This window comes from Pelmatolapia mariae, linkage group LG16_19, assembly GCF_036321145.2.
Source record: "Pelmatolapia mariae isolate MD_Pm_ZW linkage group LG16_19, Pm_UMD_F_2, whole genome shotgun sequence".
NCBI classification, from domain to species: domain Eukaryota; kingdom Metazoa; phylum Chordata; class Actinopteri; order Cichliformes; family Cichlidae; genus Pelmatolapia; species Pelmatolapia mariae.
Genome location: NC_086241.1, coordinates 60,470,462 through 60,487,361, shown reverse-complemented (window position 1 = coordinate 60,487,361; position 16,900 = coordinate 60,470,462). Strand labels below are relative to the sequence as shown.

Below are 16,900 nucleotides of genomic sequence, written 5' to 3'. Positions count from 1 at the left end.
AAAGCACTGAATACTGGAAAACACTACCTCTGTCAATGATTGGACGCATTAATTCAATTAAGATGATTTCTCTTCCCAAATTTTTATATTTATGTCAAAATCTCCCCATTTATCTTACAGCAGCCTTTTTCAAACATTTGGACTCAATCATTCAGTCCTATATTTGGAATGGCAAAAGGGCTAGAATCTCTAAAGTGCATTTGCAGAAAACCGAGAGAGAAGGAGGGCTGGGTCTGCCAGTTTTTAAACATTACTACTGGGCTGCTAATATCAGAGCATTAGTGTTCTGGCAGCAGGACTCCCTGGATAACCAGGCGTCGATGCTCCCATTATGGGTTAGACTGGAAGCTGAATCAGTGAAAAATTCCTCTCTGTCGGCTATGTTATTTACCAAGTTTGAAAAATTAGACTCTTGTAAATGTCTGGGTTTTGTATTAGAACAAACCATTAGAATCTGGAATCAGATTAGAAGATTTTTGGCATTGCCAGACACATCTGTACAGACGCCAATATGTTTTAATCATGATTTTATGCCTCCTTGGCATGACAAGACTTATCATGACTGGAGAGATAAGGGTTTAGTGTCTATTAAAGATATGTATATTGATAATAAATTCTTGTCATTTGGTCAACTAAAAGGGAAATATAATCTGCCACATTCACACTTTTATAGATATTTGCAGGTCAGGCATTACATTCAAACTAAGTTTAAAGACTTTGCAACTCTACATTCGGAGCACGGGATCTATGAAATACTCAAGAGCCAACCTGATTCCAGAAATCTTATCACAAAAATTGTACAATTATTTGGCGACTCTATTGTAGTGCATACCGTTGAGATTATGCAGGCTTGGGAGAAAGAATCGGGGATGAGGGTGCCCGAATCTATGTGGAGTAAGTGTCTGGCCAAAATCCATTCCTGCTCTATAAACAGTAGACATCAATTAATTCAATTTAAAATCCTCCACCGGTTACACTATTCTAAGGTCAGACTGCACAAGATTTATCCTTCTATCTCTCCAATGTGTGACAGGTGCAGACGGGCAGAAGGTACCTTGTTTCATGCCTTTTGGTCTTGTCCCTCATTAAGAGGCTTTTGGTTTAAAATATTTGACTGGTACTCCAAGGCATATATGAAACCTTTACAGCCTGAACCTGAACTTGTAATTTTTGGATGTTCTCCGATGTCAGAGCTACTCCCGGTTAAACTGCAGAGGCCATTGGAACTAGGCCTGATTGTCGCCAAGAGACTAATACTGAGGGAATGGAAGTCCCCCACCCCTCCTTCCTTTCAGTTGTGGGTAACAGACACGATGTCCATAATACAAATGGAAAGGTTCAGTAAATACTCAAAAGACTCTCTTCTGAATGTCTGGAACCCCTTTTTGGAACACTTTGCAAAAGCCAGATTGGGCTAAACTAGATTTGTAAACTTACACAAAAAGCTGAAGTCGATGAATATGTATGTGTATGTATATATTTGTAGATGTGTGTATGTATGTGTATATGTATATATATGTATATATACATATATTATGAAGTGCAAGTTTGTTTGAATTAATTGTTTTTTCTGTAACGCACCTGAGCCTGTTTGCGTCTTTTTTCTTTCTTTCTTTTTTCTCTTTTTTTTGCGGGGTTTGTTTCTGTGTTATACTTTGAAAATTAAAAAAAAAATTATCAAAAAATAAATAAAATAAATAAAAGTATCAAAAAACAGGACTGAAAAAGAAAAGGTGGCTAGCAGAAATCAACATTAGTTCATTTACCAGTAAAGTGATATAAACTGCCCCCTTGAGACCTGCAAGCAGCACTGTCACAGTACACTGGAGAGAGGAAATTAAGCTGCAGTTGGTTTGGTGGCCACTGGGAGACTGTTGCTGTAAAAAGGAAGCTGTGGAAAACTGTGGGTTGATGACATCTTGTTTCAGAAGCTTTGACTGCAGCAGTTCAATAAGTTGCACCAGTGCTGTGACTGTTGTAAATATAAATGCAGAAAATTAAATCATTTTTATGTTTTGTTATAAAGATGAATCTCCTCTTGTTTGTGCTTTTTAGATTCACTGGTAAGAACATTTATACTTATGTTATTTAACTGTAATATCTCTGGTAATTCTTCATTATATTTTTTCACTGAATTTGCTGATTCGCCTGTGTTTTCTCTGTTTTCTTGTTTTACAGATTTCTCCCAGGGTGTTAAAATTGACCAGCCTCAATTTATTTCAAGCCGTGAAGGATCTGCATTTGTGACTCTGAAATGTGAACAAGATGACAGACAACATTACTACATGTACTGGTACAAACAAAGCAGCAGTGGGAAAATGGAGTTATTGACATATTCTACTGGTCAAGATAACGTGTTCATTGAAGCTCCTTTTGAAAAAATGAAGTACACCATGTCTCGGCGTTCCCTGCTTAACTCCACTCTGCAGATACACCCCGTTAAGCCTGAAGACACGGCTCTGTACTACTGTGCTTCTAGTAGAACACAGTGGTTCAGGAAGCCTCAGCAGCTGAACAACAACCTCAGTGAAAAAAAAAATCACTACGTTATGGGGAGGATGGATAAATGGAAAGGCTTATATCTGTAACTCTGATAGCCTCTTAAAATAAATTTCAGAGATATACCAATGTGACATTATAGGACAAAAGAAATCTTATAAACAATAATAAAGAACATTTACTGACACATATAAAGTACAAGAACTGCCTGTGCAAAGTTCAGTCATGTCTCTGCATCACCACAAAGCTGATCTGTTCAGATAAGTGAGCAGGTGTTGGTACAGTAAAGATATTTTACTACGTTCAGTATTGTTTTCATGAAATAAAATAAAATTATGCCATTCAATTATTTGCTACTACAAGCTGGATTTGCACCTTTTGGATGATATTTCTTTAAATTATTTTCAAAATCAGTAAATAATTTTCAATGGCCATGAAGGAACACGTGCATCAGGTGGGCAGTTTTAAGAAGGCAGGAATGAAGGGGTGTGGTGTAAAGAAGAGAGAGGATATAACTCAACATGTATAAGTTTGTTAGACACGAGCGACATGTAAACGTCTCACTGCAGAAATGTTAGTTTTGTAATTTTGCTGTGAAAGCAGTTTATTGTATGATTTCACATATCTACATTTAGGTTTACTTTCTAGAATGCCTCCAGCTCTGTACACATTTGGATTTTTACTCGTGGTGCTTACAAGTAAGCTTAATTAATTGTTTGTTTGTTTTTTTTGTTGAATGGCAATGCTCAAATTCACCTCACGTCACCTTTGTTTTTCTCACAGGAAAAGTGGAGAGTGTTACCTTTGAACAGTCGTCTGCTCAAGTTGTGAACAAAGGGACTGAGGAGCTCAGGATTAACTGCAGTCATGATGACAGCAACTTACAAGTAATGCTGTGGTACCAGCACAAGCAGAGTGATCAGGCGATGAGCCTCATTGGGTACACAGTGCCCCAGAGTAAACCAAACTATGAGAGCCAGTTCACAGACCGGTTTCAGATAAAAAGAGACGACACAGTGAAAGGCTCTCTGATCATCAAAAACCTTAATCTGTCAGACTCAGCTGTGTATTTCTGTGCTGCCAGCACACAGTGACGTGTTTCATTGCGCCGCTATACTAAAAACCTCTCATGGAAAACTAATGACAACGGTACACTGTTTTTTCTTTTTGGAAGTTGAAACTGTTCATCTTTTTATCGGGGCAAAATTGGAGTATAACAAATCTATGTATTCTTTATGAAGTGTACTGTAACTATATATATGAAACAAATTTCCCTGTTTAACTACATTTAAGTTCATTTCAGCTTTAGTCTTTTTGTCTGAAAAACTTTTTTTCTCAATAAACTATGTGCTTCACAGTACAACAATGCTACTTTAGCTGTTTCTGTTCCAATGTTGTTGTTTTTTGTATGTCTGCTGTAATCTTAATAAATAGTAAAATATATTAAAGTTCATGTGATCTTATAACTTCTGGCTAGTTAGACTCGACAGACTTGATGCACACTGATTTTGATGCAATGAGCAGTTTTTAAAAAACGATTTATTTCTCTAATTATTTAGACAAAAAGTGTTTGTAAAGCAGTTTTTTTAAAACTCTGGAAGTAGTCCTATACCAAAATATCATAAGGGTGACATAATAAAGACTTTTTAAGCAAAAATTTCATGAGGTAATAAGACAAGATTCTCAATATATAAAGCAGTAATATTGAACATTACATTACTTTTTTAAAAATGATTGTTTCCATTACCTTGGGTTTGTTATGATTAAATATGTACACCTACACAATCAATTAAATGTCACTAAATATATGTCAACATCTGTTTTCAAAGTTGTAGCATTGAAGAAAATTGTAGATGAAACATCCCCCAAATGACGTGGTCGTGTGACCTCATGACCTTTTGTACTGAATACAGTGATGTTTGCAACAGCTACCTCATTTCACTGGAGACAGCTCAATACTAACATGGTTGTAGCAGTTATTTACCTCTCATTTTTTATTCACTCTGGTGAGTGTGTTGGCTGTGTATTTACTCACACTTTATTTACTGCCTAATAAGTGACAAATCTGAGAAAATTCACTTTTTTTCCTCTGTGTTCTCTCCCATGGCTGCTAGGTCTGACTGTCGTTGTTCTTCAGTCTGAAGATCAAATGTCTGACCCAGGGAGAACAGTGATGCTAGAGTGCAAAATGGGTTCAGGGTTCAGCATGAGCAGCTACACCATGCTCTGGTACAGACAAAACCATCATGGAGCTCCAGTCGAGTTCCTTGTAAAAGAATACGAGAAACCTGTGGGACGCTTAGAGTCATTTATCGATACATCCAAAAACAACTTCTCTCTACAAATAACTGAGCTGCATATGAATGACAGCTGCATCTACTACTGTGCTGCCAGTCACAGTGATACACACAGACCAGACACTCATACACATAACCAGGCTGTCTGTCACAGATGGCATAAAGAAGGAAGGAGCTGTGGCTTATTTGGTTGTAAATGTCAGAGCACCTTTGTCCTGGTGGGAACATAAGTTTAAAATATGAGAGAGACTTCAGCTCTTCAAATGTATGTAGAAATAGGTGGAAATTCTAGAACATTTACATGGATTTATTTTTGATATCAGATCAATGAAATGAAATGACAGAAATCTATCAGCATTGCTTCACATTTTTCAAAGCCATCCAATGGAGCATAACAGAGTCTTCACCTCGACAATTTTGGCATCCGGGCCTCATGTTTGACATCCCTGAACAAGAACTTCTTTGTGTTTGCAACAAAAGCGATTAGACCATGCAGTTGTTATTGTAGGTAATAGCTTTTCTGTAAATCCCAGCTTTGCATCACCATCTGCACTCCACAATTAATCTAATACAGAATACAAAAAAAGGGAAGAGAATTAACATAAGTGCAATCTATGTAGCTAGCAGATACAGTGGTTAGTGATAGAAACTGCCCCCTTGAGTCCTGCAAGCAGCACTGTCTCATTACTCTGAAAAAACTAAATTAAGCTGCAGTTGGCTTGGTGGCCACAGGGATATGGTTGCTCTAAAAATGAACCCCTTCAGATTGTCTGTATGAAAAACTGTGGGTTGATGACATCTTGTTTCAGAAGCTTTAACTGCAGCAGTTCAATAAGTTGCATCAGTGCTGTGCCTGCTCAGCCTGTTAGAAATACAAATGCAGAAAGATATATTTTTATTTGTCATAATATAATCACTGTAAAAATGAATTTCCTCCTGTTTGTGCTTTTTATATTCACTGGTAAGAGCATTTATACTCATATTAGGTAACTGTAATATATCTGGTAATTCTTCATCATATTTTTTCACTTAATTTGCTGATTTGCCTTTGTGTCTTTGTTTTCCAGATTTCTCCCGCGGTGTTAAAATTGATCAGCCTCAAATTATTTTCAGCTATGAAGGAACCAAAAATGTGACCCTGGATTGTAAACAAGATGACAGTGACTATTACTACATGTACTGGTACAGACAAAGCAGTAATGAAAAACTGGAGTTAGTGGCATATTCCCTTAGTAAAGATAACTCGAACATTGAAGCTCCTTTTGAAAAATCAAAGTACACCATGTCTCGGCCTTCCTTACTTGAATCCACCCTGAAGATACACCTCGTTCTGGCTGGAGACACGGCTCTGTATTACTGTGCTTCTAGTATAGCACAGTGGTTCAGGAAGCCTCAGCAGCTAAACAACAACCTCAGTGAAAAACAATCACTACGTGATGGGGAGGATGGATTAATGGAAAGACTTATATCTGTAACTCTGATAGCCTCTTAAAATGAATTTCAGAGAGATACCAATGTGACATTATAGGACAAAAGAAATCTTATAAACAATAATAAAGAACATTTACTGACACATATAAAGTACAAGAACTGCCTGTGCAAAGTTCAGTCATGTCCCTGCATCACCACAAAGCTGATCTGTTCAGATAAGTGAGCAGGTGTTGGTACAGTAAAGATATTTTACTACATTCAGTATTATCCTCACAAACAGTTTGTTATCAACATCCATGTGCTTTAGTTTCTACTTCATTCATTTATTTTTTTTGGTGTGTTAGGTTTGATAGGATCAAGTTCAGAAGATTATCACACACTGACCTCTACTGGGTTTATACGGGATAACAATTAATCCAAATAAAGTGTCATTTATACTAAATATTATAGCTACTGTACACATGCTCTCATAAAAATGCTTATAGTTTGCACTATTAAGTCTGTTCTTAATGAATTTTTAGGTTTAAACATGAGAACAATTCCTGTGCTGCTAATTATTTACTCATCCTTAAATGCCAAACATGTAAATATACATCAGCTTTTACAGATGTAACTGATGGAAGGTTTGACTATATAATTAAGTAAGTTCTGAAATGTTTCAAAATACATTATAAAAGTTAGCAATAAATTAGAAATGTAAGGTATTATAAGGTAAGTATAGCCCAGGCTAATTTGCAGAGGAGCAAATGTAACTAAATAAATATATTTAGACATAAATACCGTTTTAAGGAATTTGTACATAACTACGTTACTCAGTATGTGATTACTTAGTTAGCTCAAACTTATGTTATGTAAAATATATCAAATAAATATTTTTTACATCAGTACATACAATTTTATATTATTATGAAATGGCTCATTGTGTTCTTGACTATGACTATTATCTTACAATTCACTTCAGAATAATAACTTTTGCTCTTTTATTTCTATGATTCTATATCCACACAATCCAATATTATGTTATAATTTGTCAAAATGTCCTTTCAGTTATACAAACTATATCATTTATGTGATAAATTTACTCTTATGAACTCGACTAGACAGCAGAAGTTCATCCATAAACAATGAGATTTTACTTTACTGGTATTACTGGTATCAAGTACTTAGTGCTTGGTTGTTTTGCATACCATGCTTTTATAGCATTCTATGTTGGGTCTATCTGAAGGTTACAGTTATCGAAATGCGCGAGCATCCATTTATAGTATTTCTCATCTTGCTTGCCGATAACTGATTGGATAAAGAGTTGTGGCCACCAGAGATGTCACTTCCTCTGAGCAACTACAAACACAAATAAAAAAGTCTCTTTGTTTTTTTCTGCCCTCCCTTCCTGCTTCTTTTCTTAGCTGTCACAGAAATAGCAGCATTCAGGTTGTAGCACGTTCATCCATCAGTCAGCCCGACTTGCACAGCTGCGCTCACAGGCAGACAGAGATGGAGGCTGAGATAGGGAGAAGCGGGGTGGGGGAAGGAGAGACGAGAGAACGAAAAAGACGCAAGGTTTTTGTGTGATGCTTTTTCACCGTGGGGACAGGGGGCCACGGTGATACAATCCCATAGAGCCGTCGTACAAAAACCTCCTCCCATTAAAATGCATTGTGACGACTGCTACATGCAACTTAAAACGCTGGTAGAGCGGAAAAATCACTCATCTGAAGGTGTCTGGGATGGAGGAACACTTTGGTAGTGAAAACCTATTCCTAAGAAGTAATTTTAATGGGAAATAACTTTTTAAAGACTTGCAATTCATAATTGCAGCTGTTGGATGTTTGTATTGTTATCTCAACAAATACAAAATAAATTTGGTCATTGTGAAGCTCACCCTCCATGTTTAAAGTGTTTAAAGATCATCTGGATTATTAGAATATATGTAAACTGGATGTTACCTGAAAGTTTTGAGAGTTTTTGGCAGAGGAGGCCTACAGCGTGACTCTGGAACTGAAGCTCACTTTGGAAAAGGAACAAAACTCACTGTTTTAGGTAAGTTGGATATCTCAAAGCTTTGAGTCACCTTATTACACATAAATTGGTGTAAATGCTGGTTTGACAGTGAAGGAAAATTCTGTTTTCATAAAAATCTAAAATATTGAGCTAAAAACAGAGCACTGTGAACTACAATAATCCTGCTTACTTTGGCCAAGGAACCAAACTGACAGTTTTAGGTAAATATTCCACTTTACTTCAATTTTTTGACAAATATGACTTTCACTATAGGCTTAGTGTTAACATAAATGTTCATTAATATTAACCTAAAGGTTATTCTGGTGTAAAAAGAGTTTCATGCTGACTATTTTGCACTGTGACCAACACTCAACCTGCTTACTTTGGCCAAGGAACCAAACTGACAGTTTTAGGTAAATATTTCACTTTACTGGTGTGATTTGTGAACTGTAACTTTGTTTAGAGCCTTAGCATTGACAGGAGTATTAGCACAGACTATTGTCAAAGATTATTCTGATACAAAAAAAGTTTCATGCTGAGTATTTTGCACTGTGACCACTGGCCAACCTGCTTACTTTGGCAAAGGAACCAAACTGACAGTTTTAGGTAAATATTTCATTTTACTGCAGTTTTTGTTAAATATGACTTTAGCTATAACCATAGTATAAACAGAAGTATCCAAAAAGACTATCCTCAAAGATGATTCTGATAAAATAAGAGTTTCATGCTGACTATTTTGCACTGTGACCTACACTGATCCTGCTTACTTTGGCCAAGGAACCAAACTGACAGTTTTAGGTAAATATTTCACTTCAGTACTGTGTTTTCTTATATGTCACTTTAATTAGAGCCTTAGTATAGAGAAAACTTATAGTAAATAGGATTTTCAAAGATTAGTCAGATCTAAAAAGTTTCATGCTGACTATTTTGCACTGTGACCACTTCTGATCCTGCTTACTTTGGCAAAGGAACCAAACTGACAGTTTTAGGTAAATATTCCACTTTACTGGTGTGTTTTGTGAACTGTAACTTTGTTTAGAGCCTTAGCATTTACAGGAGTATTAGTAAAGACTATTGTATAATAGAAAAAGAGTTTCATGCTGAGTATTTTGCACTGTGACCAACAACCAACCTGCTTACTTTGGCCAAGGAACCAAACTGACAGTTTTAGGTAAATATTTCACTTTATTTCTGTGTTCTGATAAATGTACCTTTATTCAGAGGCTTAGTACTGACAGGATTATTAGTAAAGACAATCCTCTGAGATAATTCTGGTGCAAAAACAGTTTCTTGCTGAGTGTTTTTGCACTGTGACAGAGCAGCGAAGCTTACTTTGGAAAAGGAACAAAACTGACTGTATTAGGTAAATATTTCACTTCACTACTCTGTTCCGAAAAATGTACCTTTCATCAGCAGCTTAGTATTGACAGGATTAGAAGTAAAGACAACCCTCAGGCGTAAAAAAAGAGTTTGATGCTGAGTGTTTTTGCACTGTGTCAGGGCAGCGAAGCTTACTTTGGAAAAGGAACAAAACTGACTGTATTAGGTAAATATTTCACTTTATTTCTGTGTTCTGATAAATGTACCTTTATTCAGAAGTTTAGTACTGACAGGATTATTAGTAAAGACAATCCTCCGAGATAATTCTAGTTTCTTGCTGAGTGTTTTTGCACTGTGTCAGGGCAGAGAAGCTTACTTTGGAAAAGGAACAAAACTGACTGTATTAGGTAAATATTTCACTTCACTACTCTGTTCTGAAAAATGTACCTTTCATCAGGGGCTTAGTATTGACAGGATTATAAGTAAATACAACCCTCAGAGATAATTCTAGCGTGAAAAGAGTTTCATGCTGAGTATTTTTGCACTGTGACAATGTTAACGAAGCTTACTTTGGCAAAGGAACCAAACTGACAGTTTTAGGTAAATATTTCACTTTATTTCTGTTTTGATAAATGCAATTTTGATTAGAGCCTTAGTGTTGTCAGAAGTATTATCAAAGATGTTTGTCAAAGGTTATTCTGGAACAAAAAGGGTTTCATGCTGAGTATTTTGCACTGTGAACACTGGCAATCCTGCTTACTTTGGCCGAGGAACCAAACTGACAGTTTTAGGTAAATATTTCACTTTGTCTACTGTATTGGATGAAAATCAATTTGTTTAGAGGATTAGTAGTAGTGTTGGCAGAAGTATGAGCAAAGATTAGTCTCAAAGAAAAGTATGGTGGAGAAAGGGTTTCATGCTGAGTATTTTGCACTGTGACCATGGGCAATCCTGCTTACTTTGGAAAAGGAACCAAACTGACAGTTTTAGGTAAATATTTCACTTTTTCTACTGTGTTGGATGAATATTGGTTTGTTTAAAGGATTAGTAAAAGCGCTGGCAGAAATATGAGCAAAGATTATTCCCAAAGAGAAGTGTGGTAGAAAAAGAGTTTCATGCTGAGTATTTTGCACTGTGACAAACAGCGAAGCTTACTTTGGAAAAGGAACCAAACTGACTGTATTAGGTAAGTAAAGGACAAAAAATAAATAATCAAATAAATGCATGAAGATGTTCAAGGGTGAAGCTGCAAAAAGAAATGTAAGGAGCTCAGATGTTTAGAGTGCTTTTTGACATTAAGCCTGAGCGCTGTGTCAATAGAGAAGCTTATTTCGGTCAGGGAACAAAACTGACTGTTCTTGGTAAGTAAAACTTTTCTGTCACATGAATTCAACACAGAAATAATTAAAACATGTTAAAGGGCAGCTGTTGCTTCAGATTTTTCTTCTTAATAGTAGCTTAAATGCTTAAAGAAGCAAAGTGAAAGAAGCATCGTGACATGTTTTGAGCACAGATTAAGTTCACTGTGCCACTGGTGGTTATGAAGCTTTCTTCGGTGGAGGAACAAAATTAACTGTTTTAGGTAAGAAAGAAAATTGACACATAAAGTTTGTAATAAGATTTGGGCCAGAGGAATAACTAATATAAAAAACTTTCTTACATGAGCAGCTTGGTAACAAACTTACTGTACTTGGACTCGTTATAGTCTGAGCTCAGTGCTTTTTGTTCAGAAGCTTAAACACTGTGCCAATTATGAAGCTTATTTCGGCCAGGGAACAAAACTGACTGTTCTTGGTAAGTGAAAAATCTAAATGTCTTTTCATAAACATAGTTAAACTAATTAAAGCTGACAAAAGTGTTTCAGTAAGGTGTTTGGCATTTAAACTTGTAAAAACAACAACAACAAAAAACTCCACCAGTCAAGCACATTTAGAGTTTTTAATTTAAAGAAAAGTAAAAGGAAACTTCATTATTTTTTATGAAGAGACCAAAAAATGAAGATGCAAAGTAGAAACAGCATGTTGGGCTGTTTTGAGCACTAATTAACTTCACTGTGACTCTGGTGGTGCTTCAGTGGCTTACTTTGGTGGAGGAACAAAATTAACTGTTTTAGGTAAGAAACAAAAACTATACATGAGTATATGTATGTCTGCAGTAAGGTCTTGGTGACATTAATCCAAATAAGATGTTAAAATTTCCCAACTGGCGTCATTATTAAACAAACTGCATTTGAGTTCTCTGTAGTCTCAGCTCAGGGCTTTTTGCTCTGAGGTTTAAATGCTGTGTCAGTATGAAGCTTATTTCGGCCAGGGAACAAAACTGACTGTTCTTGGTAAGTGAAAAATCAAAATTTCTTTTCATAAACATAGTTAAACTAGTTAAAGCTTACAAAAGTGTTTCAGTAAGGTGTTTGGCATTTAAACTTGTAAAAACAACAACAACAAAAAACTCCACCAGTCAAGCACAGTTAGAGTTTTTAATTTAAAGAAAGGTAAAAGGAAACTATTATTTTTTATGAAGAGACCAAAAAATGAAGATGCAAAGTAGAAACAGCATGTTGGGCTGTTTTGAGCACTAATTAACTTCACTGTGACTCTGGTACTGGTGCAGAGGCTTACTTTGGTGGAGGAACAAAATTAACCGTTTTAGGTAAGAAACAAAAACTTTACACGAGTATATGTATGTCTGCAGTAAGGTCTTGGCGACATTGATCCAAATAAGATGTTAAAATTTCCCAACTGGCGTCATTATTAAACAAACTGTATTTGAGGTCTCTGTAATGTCAGCTCAGGGCTTTTTGCTCTGAGGTTTAAATGCTGTGTCAGAACGAAGCTTATTTCGGCCAGGGAACAAAACTGACTGTTCTTGGTAAGTGACGAATCAAAATTTATTCGCATAAATGTTACAAAATAAAACCAATTAAAGAATAAGTGTTGCCTGAAAAAACAAACATTTTGTTTTATATTAAATTTGTAAAAACTTAAAAGAGCAGTGCAGCATATGTGGAATTTTTAACTTACAGAAAAGTAACATTTGGTTTATTAAAAGCAAGCAAAGAATTAAGGAGCAAACCAGAAGCAGCATGTGTTGAGCTGTTTTGAGCACTGATCAGGTGCACTGTGACTCTGGTACTTCAGAGGCTTACTTTGGTGGAGGAACAAAATTAACTGTTTTAGGTAAGAACACATTTTCACATTCACTAAATAATGTTGAGGACTGATTTTGTTGAGGTGCCTCTAAAACTTTAAATTCACACCAAAAACTCAGGTAGCTAAAGTCAAAGTCTTTACATGTAAAAAAGTGACAGTTGGAATAATTTCCATGTGGCACAGCTAAAGAGAGGCACTAGAAAGGGTTTTTGTCACAGTACAAAGTCTCTGTGCTCCTACAACGAGGCTTACTTTGGAGCTGGAACTAAACTCACTGTTTTAGGTAAGAAAACGTCCAACAAAAATCAGCTGAGCTTCATTCTCGTGCTGTTACATGTTAATATCTTTGACAACATTTAGTATATGTTTAATTTCTTTATTTATATTTATGGTATGGTAGTGAAAAAAGTGGGCAAATGTTAAAGTTTAACAGTAATTTATGTAGTTTTCTTGTGCCAGGAGAAAAAGTGTTATCTGTGTTCTCCAGTAAAAGTACTCTGCCTATAAAACGTTTGGCTCTGCGCCCAGAATATTGTTCTCACACTGAGTTCTTATCAACTCTGTGAAATACTGTGAGTTCCCAGTCAGAAGCTTATTTTGGAGCTGGAACTAAACTCACTGTTTTAGGTAAGAGTGCAAAGATGCATTAACATTAAAGTAATAATTTCTTATTAAATACTCATTGTGATCATTCTGTAAATTAGTTGGTTTTAACATCTATCATTTTAGATTTGTGCATTTCAAAAACTAATTCTCTTACATGGTCAAAATCTGCTTAATAATGCTACAAGCAGATGATTTTCCTCAGGTCTTTTCTATATGTTTGGGTGTAAAGGTTGTTTAACACTAAAAAAGGAGAACAAAGACAGACAGCAGCTTTCTAGAGCAGTTTTTTCTACAGCAGTTTATCAGTGTGAACAACTACGACCCTGCTTACTTTGGCAGTGGCACCAAACTCACAGTACTGGGTAAGAAAGTGACAAAATAGTGCATAAATACTTGTTTTTAGAGTTGTAAAGATGTCATCATCTGCTGCTGTAAACCTTTAAATTGCATTTTAATGAGTAAACATCTCAGAATGTGTCAGAAAAACTGTGATATTTGAAAAAAAAATGGCCTCATGTCTGGAAGAATGTGTGTGTTATGGAACAGCTGGCAGAAAAGAGCAGTTTGCTTCATCAAAAAGTGATTTAAATTGCACATAGCAGAATAATCGTTTTGTATGTGAACTAACAAATGCTGTAGAAAAAATAAGCTTGAGGTGAATCCAAGTGTTCTAAGTCTTGTGAGTTTTTGTGTCTGTGACTTGGCATTGTGCTCTAGCACTTATCCTCCTTATTTTGGAGAGGGAACCAAGCTAACAGTTCTGGGTAAGATCACCGCAATAATTTTGTAATAAAGAAAATGCAAGTTTTGTAATCTAAGTTCATCCTTTGTGTTAATATGTGTGGAAAAAAAGTTCTCCTGGATGTTTTTGTGCGTTAATGTTTATGTTTGCCTGGCATGTGCATGAGACTTGGGTGTCTTACATTTGTTGTAGATCTAAAGGCAGTTTTAGTCATGTGTGTTAATGTGATTCTTCTTTGTCCTTTGTCCTTGCAGAAAAAGACCGTACCGCCACTCCACCACAAGAAGTACAAATACTGAGACCTTCAGACGGTGAGTGCAGAAACAGCAAAGACAAAAAAAGGAAGAAGACCCTCGTCTGTGTGGCCTCTGGTTTCTACCCTGACCATGTCGAAGTGTATTGGCAAATGAACGAGAAAAATGTCACTGATGGTGTGGCAACAGATGAAGCTGCGCGTGAAGGAAAAGATGACAACGACAAGACTGTGTACAAAATCACCAGCAGGCTGAGAGTCTATGCCAAACAATGGGAAAATCCTGACAATACCTTTAAATGCGTTGTCAATTTCTTCAATGGCAGTGTATATACAGATTATCCAAAATCTATTGAAGGAGTTACAGGTAAATTCTTGTGCAACTTAATCGTCTTGCTCTTATATGCACATATTATATGCAAATCTTCTAATATTTCAGTCATCTGTTGTGAACTAATAATTTCTTCTTTTTCAAACAGCCAAGACAACGTCTATGTCAAGAGGTAAATATTGCAGATTATTCCTTCAGTGAATCAGTTCTAGCATGATTGTCATCACTTGGAAATATAGAAGCTGTGTTGTTTCACTGAATATTTCTTCTTTACTCCTTTACAGAGAAGTATTTGACAACTACACAAAATTTCAAGGTCGTCTACAGCGTGCTTACTGTCAAGAGCTGTGCCTATGGAGCTTTCGTTGGATTTTTGGTGTGGAAGCTTCAGGTTTGTCCAAATCTTACCACTTCTGATGAACTGAACTGTCTCTCTCTATAATAATAACAGTAACACAAATGACTTATTACTCTCTGTGTTCTTTCTATGTTTTGCAGCGTTTTGGTGGAAAGCAGAAGTACTGAGAGCTGAGCTGAAGCCTCAAAAAATAACTCTGGGACATGAGTTACCTTGCTCTCTGTAAATATCGTTCACAAACATAGTCTATTGTTAAAGCACAATGTTAATCACCTGTTCAAGTTCTGCTCTTGATTTTTATTTGCTTATTTGTCTTTATGTAATTAATAACTGCCTTTCAAATAGACTGATGTCAATTTCTTTAGACACAAAGAGATTTCTGTTTGTAACTTCATTTTCTTCTTAATAAAAGTATGTTAGATTATTTTAAAGCTGTCTTGTTCTTGTGTAGTTTGCCCTGGAAATACTTTTTAAATCTGTGAGTCAGTCTTCATATCATAATATCAAACACTATTACTTAATTTGAAAAAGATAGGATGAGACAGGTGAATAATAATGTGTAATTTGCTCAAACGAAAGAATATCATCGCCTTTCTCTGGTTTTACATCTCAAGTTTTTCCAGAGATACTGTAAAATGTATTTTTCATCAACTAGCCTGTTTTCTGAGAAGTCTTCTATTTTCTCCCCCATAATCTTGAAACATCTCACCTCAGGAGAACTTCTTAAGATGGTTAATTTTACTCATAACAGGATTTTCCATTCAGAAAACCGATGACTAAAAAGTGTCTGGTAAAATCTACTAGTAAATTTAAATTTCATCCAGTAATTTTCTTTACTTTTCTTGGAAATCAATTATCTTTTTGAGTCACCTTTTCCACAAACACAAACAGTGTGTGACAACATGCATTCTTTTCTTAAACAAAGAATATCTTTCTTTAGTTCAAACACTCTCTGTAGCAAAATAAGAACACGAGTCTAACCCATAACAGGAAATCAGCATTTCATCTGTGTACTGAAGAAGGTCAAAGCTGCTGTGGGTGAGAAAGATAAACCAGGGCATTAAACCCTGCAGAGGAGAGTGCAACAGCAGAGGAGAGGATGTGGTCACAGAGCAGCCTGCAGCTTGCTCTCCGTGCTGAGAAACGGCGGAGGTGCAACCTTCACTTTACCACAACCTCCGGCTCGCTGTGTGCACCTGCAGCTTTGCACCCCCCCCGCTCTGCACATCTATGAGCAAACAGATGGAAAAACTTCCATTTCTGTGTCAACTGAAGTTGCGCATTGTACAAAAACAGTGTCATATATTATGCAAAAGCTGTTTGCAGTGATCTGGCACAACATTTTGCACCAGATAAAATCAGACTTGGGGGAAGCCACAGAACTTCAGGCAAATATCAGCAGCTCATTTGCAAACATAACTGACAGTGTTAAAATGTACACATGTGTATATAACTATAAGATAAAGGTTTGTGTGGGACTGCATTCAAAAGATAATCTGGCCTTTTTACAGGACTCTGTTCAAACTGTCACATTCTGCTTTCCCTGGTTGCTTCCTTAAAAACATGTTTTCTTGTCCTGAAGTCAAATAAACAGGAAGCATAGTCTGTGAAGCAGCAACAGAGATGTTGCACATCTGCCACCTGTTAGGAAAATTATTTTAGCTTCCCCTGCATGTGATCCTTAAATGACTGTATAAGCTGTTAATTTAAACCTCACATGTGTGGAGCTCATAAAGAAAAGAGCCAGTGTTTGGGTTTTTCGTCTTAAAAACACAATCACAGCTGATGGGTACAGACATGACAAAAAGAAGCACATAAAAAAAATTAGCCAGTGTGTACCAGGTCTTATAAGCCGGTAACAAAACATAAATTATTACACTAAATTTAAGCCAAAATGCATCACTGTAGATGAATTT

At 36.1% G+C, this 16,900-nt stretch overlaps 1 protein-coding gene across 1 annotated transcript in view; it reads left to right on the top strand.

Moving 5' to 3' along the window:
• Positions 1-15,390, top strand: part of LOC134645605 (M1-specific T cell receptor beta chain-like) — a 48,056-nt gene extending 32,666 nt beyond the window's left edge. The window contains exons 4-8 of the mRNA XM_063499106.1: positions 9,907-9,952; positions 14,297-14,662; positions 14,775-14,798; positions 14,911-15,017; positions 15,125-15,390. Of these exons, the coding sequence (XP_063355176.1) occupies positions 9,907-9,952; positions 14,297-14,662; positions 14,775-14,798; positions 14,911-15,017; positions 15,125-15,151 (570 nt within the window). The 3' untranslated portion in view covers positions 15,152-15,390. The remainder of the gene's footprint in view (positions 1-9,906; positions 9,953-14,296; positions 14,663-14,774; positions 14,799-14,910; positions 15,018-15,124) is intronic.
• The last annotated feature ends 1,510 nt before the right edge of the window (positions 15,391-16,900 follow it).